General features: G+C 38.8%; 1 protein-coding gene across 3 annotated transcripts; it reads left to right on the forward strand.

Moving 5' to 3' along the window:
* Window positions 1–280: 280 nt before the first annotated feature.
* LOC122028060 lies at window positions 281–7,952 on the forward strand. 3 transcript variants are annotated; one of them, XM_042587083.1, is made up of 2 exons: window positions 281–6,586; window positions 6,733–6,911. In XM_042587083.1, exons 1-2 carry the CDS (start codon window positions 366–368, stop codon window positions 6,764–6,766), a joined length of 6,255 nt encoding a protein of 2,084 aa, XP_042443017.1. In that variant the 5' UTR covers window positions 281–365; the 3' UTR covers window positions 6,767–6,911. The 3 variants fall into 3 exon arrangements, with proteins under 3 accessions (XP_042443017.1, XP_042443014.1, XP_042443015.1); XM_042587081.1 differs by having other exon boundaries at window positions 298–823; window positions 912–7,952; XM_042587080.1 differs by having other exon boundaries at window positions 281–7,952.
* Window positions 7,953–12,702: the final 4,750 nt, after the last annotated feature.

A 12,702-nucleotide genomic window follows, 5' to 3' on the forward strand; every position in this document is an offset into this window, starting at 1 on the left:
AAAGATAAGAAAGAGATAAATAGTAGAGAGAAAAAAAAAATGGTCACCAGAATAGAATCGAAAGTACACTTGAAAAGTAGTAGCACTGTTTGATATTTAGGCGCCATTTGATAAGTTGCTGTAAAAAAAAATTGATTCGAATAAATTTGGTTTTTTATTCATTTAAAAATAGATTGAATAAATTTCTAATATGTTATTTAAAGTTAAAAAAATGAAATATCTTTTAGGATTAATAATTTATTAGTTTAATATTAAAATGAAATGTAATCAAGTTGGGCAATCCCTAATTCCCGATCCCTGCGTCATTCCTCCCTCCGCTTCTTTCTCCAGTCTGACCTACCTCTTCCTCCTCGCTTTTGCCTTCCATGGATCCCGACGCGGAGCATGAGATCGCCATGCTCACCCGGGTCGTCGGAAACCACCTCGCCCTCGGCCAGTTCGAAGCACTCAGAGCGTCGCTGCTCAGCCTCCGGAAGCGCAATCCGGAGCTCGCGCTCCAAATCCTCTGCGCCATCATTTCCGAAGGAGGCCGCGTCGAAGGAGTCCTCTGGTCGGAATCCTGTCCCTCCCCGTCGCATCTCGCTTGGCTCTCATTGCTCGAGCTGTCCGCGTTCCGCAACTCAGCGGCTTCGATCGGAGGCGTCGACCCCGAGGTTTTCCGGCTGAACGTGGAGTTCCTTCTCTTGATTCAGCACGCCTGCTCCAAAGCCTCCAACGCTGACCTAGGCAAGAATGCGGAAACATCGGACGCATCAGAGAGTGCTGCGCAGTTGCTAAACGATATCCTCAATACCGGATTAAGGTTATTGTGGAGTGGGATAGGGTACGTATCCGACACCCTTCGTCCAGTTTCTTTAATTACCAAAGGCAGGTTGAAAGGTTTATGGAAGTTTTTTCTTGATTATCCGAAGCTTTTTGATGCTATATGCTCAAACATTCATCGCCAGCTTGAGATTTTACTACCAGCAGGCACTTCAGATGACTTGAACGTTCTTTCCAACGTGCGTCAGAGTGTTCAGATGGCACACTTAGATTCGTTGACGAAGTGTACCATGGCTGATGATTTGGAGGGAGCGTTTTCAAATCTTCAATTTCTTCATCTAGAATATGGCGTAGAGGAAGAGCAATACAAGTTAGCTTTGCAATCTCTTGTCAAGAAAGCCTTTTTACAAAGTGCTTATTATGAGAAATCCTGGCTTGATTCAAGGGATAGAATGTTTGTGATGTACACCGCAGCCATTTCAACCAAGTGCATTCGCCTAGTGCAGATTATTCAGGCGATTCAAGATGAAATGGTTTCTGTGGAAATTGAATTTAACAAAATTTCTGATGCCAATGTGATCCCTCTCCCCATTGCGAAGTATCTGGAAACATTACCTAGGGAAAATATTGATGCCTTGGATGGCAAGGATTTTTCCAGTGAAGCAATGAAATGTTGCATGAGAGACCTATACCATTATGCACGAATATCTGGAAAACATATTCTTGAATGCATTATGGACACAGCTTTATCTGCAATCAAGAGGGAGCAACTTGAAGTTGCTAGTCATGTTTTATCATTGTTCCCTCTTCTTCAGCCACTTGTAGCTGTCCTAGGTTGGGATTTACTTTCAGGTAAGACAACACTACGCAGAAGGCTAATGCAATTGCTTTGGACAAGTAAATCTCAGGTGCTAAGGCTGGAACAATTCTCTCTTTACAAGAAGCAATCTGATGAGATACTGTGTGTGGAATATCTTTGTGATGTGTTGTGTTTTCACATGGATATTGCACGCTTTGTTGCATGTGTCAACTCCGGTTTGTCTTGGAACTCAAAAAATTCACTGCTCTTTTCTCAAAAAGATAAGATTACAGATGAACACGAGAATAAGGTTTTAGACCCTTTTGTTGAGAACATGATACTTGAAAGATTAGCTGTTCAATCACCCATGAAGGTTTTATTTGATGCTGTCGCTGGGATAAAGTTTCAGGAAGCATTTGAGATTCTTAATATGCAGCCCATAGCTTCAACATCTGCAGTATGGAAAAGGATGCAGGACATTGAGCTTGTGCACATGTTATATGTCCTTGAATCAGCTGTTTTTGCTCTTGGAACCATGGAGAGGTGCATCAACAATGATATGAACTCCCAACTTCATGTAGCTATGTCTTACTTGAAGAATATTCAAACACACATGGAGGCCATAAGAAACGTTTCTCGCAGAATCTTTATGGTTAGCATTGTAATATCTCTGCTCTATTTGGATGAAATGTCCATCAACATCACAGATGCTACCTTGGTTGAAAGTTATTCTGAACTTCCGCAAAATAGTGTCAAGAAATCATCCTTTGATGGAGAAAATAAAAACATAATCTCTTTTATGGGATTACTACTAGACATATTGCGGCGAAATCTGCCTTCAACAATCAATGAAGTAGGAAATATGTTGGACAGTTCTGTGGAAATTGCAGCAAAACAAGTTCTGGAATGGAGGACTGCTAAATCTTCTAAGTTTATTGAAGATTGGGAATGGCGTTTAACTATTTTGGATCGTCTTCAACCCTTATCTGAATGCCAATGGACTTGGAAAGAGGCATTAGTTATTTTTCGTGCTGCTCCTTCCAAATTATTAAATCTTTGCATGCAAAGGGCAAAATATGATATAGGGGAAGAGGCTGTGCGACGATTCTCCCTGCCTCCTGAAGATAAAGCTGTTCTTGAACTCTCAGAATGGGTTGCTGCTGCTTTTAGAAGAGCATCAATTGAGAATGCAGTATCTCATGTTGCAGAGGGAAGAGCAAATGCACTACAGAAATTGGACATTTCGTCATTACAAAGCCAGCTAGGTTCTTTAGCTGCGATTCTTGTTTGCATTGATGTTTCAGCAACTTCTGCAAAGTCTGTAGATATGTGCAAGTTACTTCTTGACCAGGCTATGAGTGTGCTAGCTGAGATCTTTCCTGGAAGCTCGCCAAAGCTAGGTCCTTCTTATTGGGAGCAGATACAAGAAGTTGCCACTATATCAGTAACAAGGCACATCCTTCAGCATCTGTATGATCTGTTGGAGCAAGAGAAGTCTTTGACCCTCCAAGAAATACTTTCTGAAGAGAGAATGATATTTCCTGTTAATGAGCCTAGCAAGAAAGGACAAAGGCAAAGAGCTATTGTTATCTTACATCAGATGATTGACGATGCTCATCAAGGAAAGAGGCAATTCTTAAGTGGTAAGCTCCATAATCTTTCAAAAGCTCTTGCTGTCGAAGAAACAGAGAATAACTATAATAATGAAGAAGGTTCAAATTCCATCAAAATGTCTCACTCTAACAAGGGTACAATTGTTGGACTTGGCTTGAGAGCTCCAAAATCATCCTCATTGAATCCATCAAGCACTGAAAGTATTTCTGAGTTTACTTATGAATTGAAAGACACCGGAAAAAGGCTTTTTGGTCCTGTAACCTCCAAGCCATCTACTTATCTTTCATCCTTTATAATCTATATTGCTACAATTGGTGACATAGTTGATGGAGTTGACACAACTCATGATTTCAATTTTTTTTCACTCGTATATGAGTCGCACAAAGATCTTCTTACTCGTCTTGTCTTTGATCGTGGGAGCACTGATGCTGCTGGAAAGATAGCTGATATTATGGGTGTGGATTTTGTGCACGAGGTTATATTGGCTTGTGTGCCGCCAGTTTTTCCTCCACGTTCTGGTCATGGCTGGGCTTGCATTCCTATCCTGCCTACTCTTTCTGGAATGAGTATGGGTAGAAAGATCTCCTCCCTCAAAGCTAGCACTTCTGGTTCACTAGAAAAACATGGAAAACCTCTCTATCCCCTCCAGTTGAGTTTAGTAAAGCATCTTGCGAAGCTCTCACCAGTAAGGGCAGTTCTGGCATGTGTATTTGGTAGTACCATATTATCTAGCAGAAATGAATCATCTGATTCTTCCATACATTCCAAAGGCCAATTTTTACAAGGACCTGATACTGAGAGGTTATTCTATGAGTTTGCTCTTGATCAGTCAGAGAGGTTTCCGACACTCAAACGCTGGATACAGCAGCAATCAAACCTTCATAAAATCTCAACAACAACAATAACATCTAAAAGTGACAACAATGTTGCAGCTATACCTAATGGCAAAGCTTCAAGGAAACGAGTTTGTGAGCCTGAGAGTGACACTGAATCAGAAGTAGAAGACATGGTCATTGGTGGGCACAATAGTCCATCTTTTTCTGAGTTCACTACCCATAATACAATTGCTAAATGTGCACACCGTTCTGCAATGCTTGATGATTTTGGAGTTGATCCTGCAAGCTATGTTTCATTTGACTGGGAGAATGAAGGGCCTTATGGAAAAGCTGTTGAAAGATTGATTGATGAAGGGAAACTGCTGGATGCTCTTGCACTATCTGATCGATGTTTACGTGATGGAGCATCTGACTATTTACTCCAGTTATTGATTGAACAAGAGGAAGCAAGTAATCTAGTTCTCCCACAGCCTCACGGCTATGTGATGCCAAATTTTGGTAGCACCAGTTGGCAGTATTGCTTGCGGCTCAAGGACAAACTACTTGCAGCAAGGCTTGCATTAAATTACGTACATCGGTGGGATCTAGATCCTGCAATTGATGTTCTCACTATGTGCATTTGCCACTTGCCTCAACATCAACCCATTCGGAGTGAGGTACTGCATATGAGACAATCTTTGCAGAGATACCATCACATCTTAAGTGCTGATGATCATTATACCAGATGGCAACAAGTAGAGGTTGATTGTAAGGAAGATCCTGAAGGATTAGCATTAAGGTTAGCTGGTAAAGGGGCTGTTTCTGCTGCTTTGGAAGTCGCTGAAAGTGCATCTCTGCCAATTGAGTTGCGTAGAGAATTGCAAGGCCGGCAATTAGTAAAGCTATTAACTACAGACCCCCTTAGTGGTGGGGGGCCAGCACAGGCTTCACGGTTTCTGTCGTCCTTGCATGAGTCAGATGATGCCCTACCTGTTGCTATTGAAGCTATGCAGCTTTTACCTGACTTACGCTCTAAACAACTTCTTGTGCACTTTTTTCTAAAGCGAAGAGTTGGAAATCTTTCAGATGTTGAAGTTGCCAAACTTAACTTGTGGGCACTAGGTCTTCGTGTTTTGTCCTTACTGCCATTGCCAACCCAGCAACGATGTTCATCTTTGCATGAACATCCCCATCTGATTCTGGAAGTTCTGTTGATGATGAAACAGCTACAGTCAGCTTCACTTATACTAAAAGAATTTCCTTCATTGAGGGATGACAATCTAATACTTAGATATGCTGCTAAAGCAATCACTATTAATGTTAGTGCTGCTCCTAGGGAACCTCGTATCTCCATTTCTGGGTCTAGATTGAAGCATAAAGTTAAGATTGGCACACCATCAAGGCCAAACATTGCAAGCAATATTGGTAATTGGCAAAGAGAGGCTCGCCGAGCTTTTTCATGGACCACTTGGGATTCCTCTCCCAAGGTTCCTCAAAAAGATGTTCATCGTAAAAGAAAGATTTCAGGGTTTATGCATTCTGACACAGTTGCTGGGGAAGGAATCCCTGGTATTGAAGAGGAGCGGCCCACATCATTCTCGGCTGATGGCCTAGAAAGGCTTCCATTTGTTTCCATTGCTGAAGAATGGGTTCTCACAGGTGATCAAAATAAGGATAATGCTGTTCGCACCTCTCATAGATATGAAACTTCTCCTGATATTACACTTTTTAAAGCATTGCTTTCTCTGTGCTCTGATGATATGACCTCTGCCAGAGGGGCCCTGCAATTGTGTGTTGCTCAGATGAAAGATATTTTGAGCGTCCAAAATCTGCCTTTGAATGCTTCTATGGAAACTATAAGTAAAGCATATCATGCAACAGAAACTTATGCGCAGGCCTTAGGTTATGCAAAAAGCTCGTTGAAAAAACTTGCTGGATCAAGTGAATATCCAAATAACTATGATAAATACAGGGACGTAGATGATTCATCTACAGAAACTAGCAGCTCAAGTAGTGGTAGCCAGTACCCCGATGAACTTTCTGAACTTCTTGCACAAGCACATACCTGGTTAGGGCGTGCAGAAGTTCTTCAGAGCCTTCTTGGATCTGGAATAGTTGCTTCTATTGATGATATTGCTGATAAAGAATCTTCAGCCTGCCTCCGTGATAGATTAATCCTAAATGAAAGATACAGCATGGCTGTATATACGTGTAGAAAATGTAAGATTGATGCTTTGCCTGTATGGAATGCTTGGGGTCATGCCTTGATTAGGATGGAACACTATTCTCAAGCTCGTGTGAAGTTCAAGCAAGCTATTCAACTGCATAAGGGTGATCCTTCTTCTGTTATCCTTGGGATCATCAATACTGTAGAAGGAGGTCCTCCAGTTGATGTTCCATCTAGTCGGTCTATGTATGAACACTTGGCAAAAAGTGCATCAACAATCTTGGATGATTCTCTTTCTGCAGATTCATATCTCAATATTTTACACATGCCATCGACATTTCCCCGTTCTCAAGAATTGTCTAATGGCCGCCTATCGTTTTTCCCTGCCAATTTTGAAGATGGGCCTTGCAGTAACCTCGACAACATTAGGTATGCTGAGTGCATTTACTATCTACAAGAATATGCTCGTCAAGAAACTCTAGCATTCATGTTCAAGCATGGTCGCTACTTAGATGCTTGTCTGCTGTTCTTTCCACCAAATTCTTCACCTCTTTCTCAATCTTCACAATATGCAGCACCATCTCCTGCCTCATCTCCTCAAAGAGCTGATCCTTTGGCAACTGACTATGGAACCATTGATGATTTATGTGAATTGTGCATTGATTATGGAGCTATGGATGTTTTACATAATATTGTCTTAGAAAGATCATCTGCATCGCCAGAAGATGTGACATCGAGCCAGTACATGTCTGCTGCACTCACTAGAATATGCAGCTATTGTGAAACACATCGGCATTTTAATTGTCTCTACAAGTTTCTGGTTGTCAAGGGTGACCATGTTGCTGCTGGTCTATGCTGTATTCAATTGTACATCAACTCTTTTTCACAGGAAGAGGCAATAAAGCATTTGGAGCATGCAAAGATTCATTTCGATGAAGGATTATCAGCTCGACATAGAGCAGCAAGTGAGACCACCAGATTAGTGTCCAAGTCTATTCGGGGAAAAAGTGCCTCGGAAAAATTGAGTGTTGAGGGGGTTGTAAAATTCTCAGCCAGTGTATCTATCCAGATAGATGTAGTAAAGTCCCTCAATGATTCAGATGGTCCCCAGTGGAAGCACTCCCTTTTTGGAAATCCAAGTGAACCTGAAACCTTCAAGAGAAGATGCCATGTAGCTGAGGCCCTTGCCGAAAAGCATTTTGACTTGGGTTTTCGGGTTATTTATGAATTTGAACTCCCTGCCGTTGACATTTATGCTGGTGTGGCAGCATCTCTTGCCGAGAGAAAGAAAGGTGGTCAGCTAACAGAGCTTTTCAAGAACATAAAGGGTACCATAGATGATGACGATTGGGATCAGGTTCTTGGCACTGCCATTAATGTATATGCTAACAAGCACAGAGAGCGGCCGGATCGTCTCATAGACATGCTAATTAGCAGCCACAGGAAAGTGTTGGCCTGCGTTGTTTGTGGTCGCCTAAAGAGTGCCTTCCAGATAGCATCAAGAAGTGGAAGTATTGCTGATGTCGAATATGTTGCCCATCAGGCATCAGTTGCAAATGCATTGCCAGTTGTTGACATGTGCAGACAGTGGTTGACTAAGTACAAATTTGGCATTTGATCGAGCTGAGGAGCATACAATGCACAATTACAAGTGTAGGATGGTGGTATGTTTGGTTTGTAAGAATATCATAAAAAATTAACAAAAGGAATAAATTTAAAAAATTAAAATACTTATGTAATTAAAATGCTATATAATTATATCAATATAAAATTATCAAACTTGTAAATGGAAAAATAGGTGATTGTGCACCAATTAAATACTACAATTCTATGAATGGAAAAAAGACTTTGAACCTCTAATTCCTAAACAAGTTCTTATAGCCCAAGTTTCTACTAAGAAAAAGGAGATGAATAAAACTCTAATATCATAAATCAAGTTGAATCTTAGTATATTTTTCTTCTTCTATACATTCTTATATTTAGGACAAAGAAAAATTCACTTAATGAAGATTATGACATAATAGAACAATCGTGGAAAGGTTAATTACTTGAGCTTCATCGTTCGTTTTATTCGAGACTCTTACATTGACACTAGACAACCATGTTAAAATACAATGGATAAACAAATATTCAATTTTCATTGTATGATGTTTTATTGAATTACACTTCTAACTTTTTTTTTTATTCAAATCAATCTACATATTTTTCTATTTATCAATTCACGCATGATATTTTCATAATCACCTCTGAGGTAGGCCACACATAAAGTATGAACTAGCGGGAGCATCCAAGCCACGTTTGAAATATGGAAAAGGTTTTATAGGCATTTAGTTTAGTTATTTTTTTTTATTTTTTGAAAAAAAGGAAAAAAATATTATTTAGTTGATAATTTTTATATTTATTTTCTAAAAAATGGAGATATTATTTTATAGAAAAATAGAGAAGGTTTAAAAATTATTTTCTAAAAAAAACATTTATTTAAAAAAAATGGAAATGAAATCAAACGCCCTTTTTATCTCTCACTCAATTATCAATTATTTTTTGAAATCATGACATACGTTCGTGAAAATTGAAACCTTAATTAACTTTCGACAAATCTACGATCTTCTTCCTTCGATTGTTGTTTTCGTCTTCCAAAATCATTTTATACAATGTCGCAAGATCAACATTCAGGCTCACCTTCTTCTCCAAAGGTGAGATTTTTAAATTTTACCTTTTTTTGGTAATTTTAAAATAATTTGTTAAGTGAGTGCTAATTCATTGAAAAAAATTGAATTAAAAAGATGAACCACTTTTTATATATATATATATTTAAAGTAAATGTCTTTAAAAATTTGAATTAATTAAATAGATCTAAATATAAATCTAAAATATTATGATTTTTTTTTATAAAAGTGCCTAATAAAAAAATAGGCATGGAATAGTTGAGTAGATCTTTTCTTTCTCTTTTACCCATCTTTCTTTATTTCTATATCCCTAAATCTTAAAATCTCTAAACATAAATTTAGTTTGTGTTCCGTTAATAAAATTATTTTTATACCATCGATTTTATTATTTTTTATTTAAATACAAAGGAGTTTTTTTTACACCAGGCCCTTCAAAATCTAGGGTCAACCCTAGTTTATCTCTCCTCTTCTCCCTATTCCAAACGTATTCTTACCATCAATGAATTATTTATGGAAGTCAGTGATAAACATGCATTTCTGCTTGAGTCTTATCATCCATGATTTCTTTCATTTCAGTCTCATCCTCTACATACCTTAGTTAGTTGTGGTTGAGATCTCATTGGTCGTTAGTGAGTCTTGATCAAAATTCACTTATGGTCCTAGTTGTAGAACCATATGGGTGCATTATAGGGGTTCACAACCCCTAGGATTGCTACATCTAAGATCTATGTATGGAAATACCATCAACTATTAAACTTTTCAGAGAAGGAGAAACCTCCTACAAACTTCAATTAAATACAAGCATAAGTAAAATAATCACAAATACTAAAGTAAATAAAGCATTAAAAGAATCGATCATCTTTGGAGATCCTAAATGCACGTGATAACCATCCTGGAGCCTCTTGAATATTATGCAGAGAGTCTTTGGGTGCTTTTCGAGCACAAAGTAGGAGGATTAATTAAGAATTGTTGACTCTGAAGACTAAGCTTAAAGTTCTTTTTATAAGTTTTTTCGGTCGACCTAACAACTCTGTTTAGTCAATCGAATCTTGGTCAAACCTAATCCAAAGACCGAGCTCCTAGCGATCTAAATTAAGCCTCGTGATCTCATTATCAAGTTTTTAGTCGACAAGAACTTTTTTGGTCGCTTGAACTAAACCTAGTCGCCAAAACTGAAGTTTGGCGAATCAAACCCATCTGGTCGACTAGACTGATTGTCTGATCAACCTGACCAGTTTGGGTCCTGTTCGACCTGAGTCAACTTCAGTTCACACTGGACGTTGCCCGATTGCATCCATCTACTCTCAAGTCTTGCTTCCAACTCAAGTTTCATGAAAGACAAATATACAAATGAAAAAATAAACCTAATCCATTAGTCTACCTAACCTACTAGACTTACTTGGTTCTTGCTAGGAGTTTACTCTTTCAAGACTTCTTGTACTACCTAAGGTTTACTCCCCTATAATTTTTCCCTTTGCTCAAAGTTTAATTTTCTGAGTCTTCTCACTAGAGTTCACTCCCCTACGTTTTTTTTCCATTACCAAGCATCAGATCACCCCTGACTTGCTTGAGTTTTAGCTTTGCCTAATATTCCATTCTCTAACCTGCTAGGGCTTTCCCTTTATCAAACATCCGATCAACTTTGACTTAATTGGACTTTACCCTTGCCAAGCATCTGATCTCTCTTAACCTGTTTAGACTTTTCCTTTATTAGTCACTTGATCAACCTTGACATGATTATACTTTTTTACTTAACTGCCAAGTATTTGGTTAATATTGACGTACTTGGACGTCTCACTTACTCACTTCCAAGCATCTAATTAACCTTAACTTGCTTGGATTCTCTCACCAATTCGGTCAACCTTGACCAACTCATGTTTCTTGTAAAAATCAAAACCTTGGAGGCTGATTGCATGAGTTCTTGAACCTCCTATGAAGTTGACTTATCGTCTCTCCCTTCTTCAAAGTAAAATTCTACATTTGATTTATAAGGAGGTCCCTCTTGACAATCCTAGAGTCTTTTGTGCCTTCATTCAGTTTGATGAGCTTATCCTGCATCTCTTTGGCACTTCTAAATAGATCAAATTTGTTCAGTTGATCCATGGCAAGTCTTCATTAAAGAGTGGTCGTTCCTTCGCATTGGACTGTGCCTTTTTTCCTTTATTCAGTCGTCCATCTTCCAGATTCTAGGATTTTTTTTTTGTCATTCGCTTAGGAGGTGTGAAGCCCTTAGCCACCATGAACCACATGTCAATGTCCATTATCAAGTAGTATTTGATGTGGTTTCTCCAGTATTGGAAATTGCTTCTATCGAAGAAAGGTGGACAAGTAGTATTGCAGCCCTCTTGCATTGCAATTTTTGCAATTGAACTTTTTCTCCTTAGGATGCGAGTCCTCCAAGTTGACCAAACTCTAATACCACTTGTTAGAACCGATGCGAGATAGAGGGGGCTGAATATCTCCTTAGAGTCGAATGAGAGATTTTGCAGTAGAAAGACTTTGACACATAAGAATCAACACAACATAATGCTAACACAATCCATTTACTTGATTTGAGAGTTTACGTTGTTGGTGCAGGGAGCACCATAATTGAACCTATGTTTTGATGTTATCATAAGTTCAAGTTAAGTCTTATTGTTATCTAATGAATTGATCCAATGTATAGGATGCTTAACTCAGAAAGTCTTAGTAGGTCAGCTGGACCCGATATTAGACAAGGAAAGACTTAGTAGATCATAGAATTAGGTATGAAGTCCAGATGGGTCAAGTGAACCTAACATCTAGTAGGTGGACTTAGTAGGTCTGGAGGACCCGATATCGAGTCAAGTGGAAGCCCTATCAGCTGATCCGATGCTGAGCGTTAAGTCTAAATAGGTCTGGAGGATTTGATATTTGGCAAGTGAGTTGAGGTAAGTTACTGGAGGTAGTGTAGTGAGTTCGTATCCCAGAAGGGGCAAACCTTAGGCATTGATCCAACTGAAGAAATCGACGGAGATTTCTAAGTTGAGATTAGGACAGTCTTTATTGTCTTGTTCATATATTAATAAATCCGCCTAACTCTATTTTGTAGGAGTACTATTATTATATTTGTGCCAACTCTATTTTGCAGATAAAATTAAATTCCAGGTTGACCAAGGTTCGGTTGATTGAACCATAGGATTGATCAACCAATTAAGCAGAAATGGTAGAACTCATGAACTTGGTAAATAGGCAAATCGGTCGACCGAATCATATGATTGGTCAACCTATCAACTAGAAATGACAGAACTTATGAACTTGGTAAACAGGCGGATCGGTCGATCGATAATGGTGATCAGTCGATCGAACCCAATATGGCAATTACAAGTGATCAGATCAAATCTTCGCTGGAATGGTAATTCGGGGGGTTGTCCAACTGATAAGCTTGTTCAGTCAACCAAATAGTGAAATTTATAGGATTAGCCAATTTAGATCAATGCAAAGAAGGAAGGTGCGAGGTTCAGTTGGCTGATAGAAGGATCAGTCGACTGAACAATTTTTTAGTCGATTGAACGCTGCCTATAAAAGAAGTCCTCGAGCACCGAGCCATCAACAACTCTGATATCCAATTTATTCTGCTATTTCCATGACTGTCCATGTAAGTTTCAACATCTCTGCTATGAGAAGCTATCCAACAACTGTGCCGACTCTTCAATCTATTGTTGTTGGTAACCTTTTTATATACTTGCAATTATTATATGAAGATAGTAGAATTTTTACTATCATCATATCATTTTGTACGATTCAATTATAGTGGATTGCCTAACGAAAGCGATCGATGATTGTCGGCCTTGGAGTATGAGTTGTTAGAGGCTCCAAACCAAGTAAAAAAGACTTATCCTTTGTCTTCTTCTTTATTTT

Source organism: Zingiber officinale, chromosome 10A (genome assembly GCF_018446385.1).
Source record: "Zingiber officinale cultivar Zhangliang chromosome 10A, Zo_v1.1, whole genome shotgun sequence".
NCBI lineage: Eukaryota > Viridiplantae > Streptophyta > Magnoliopsida > Zingiberales > Zingiberaceae > Zingiber > Zingiber officinale.

Excerpts from the sequence above, each read along its gene's own strand:
- LOC122028060 (XM_042587080.1), top strand. The coding sequence starts at position 366 with ATGGATCCCGACGCGGAGCATGAGATCGCCATGCTCACCCGGGTCGTC.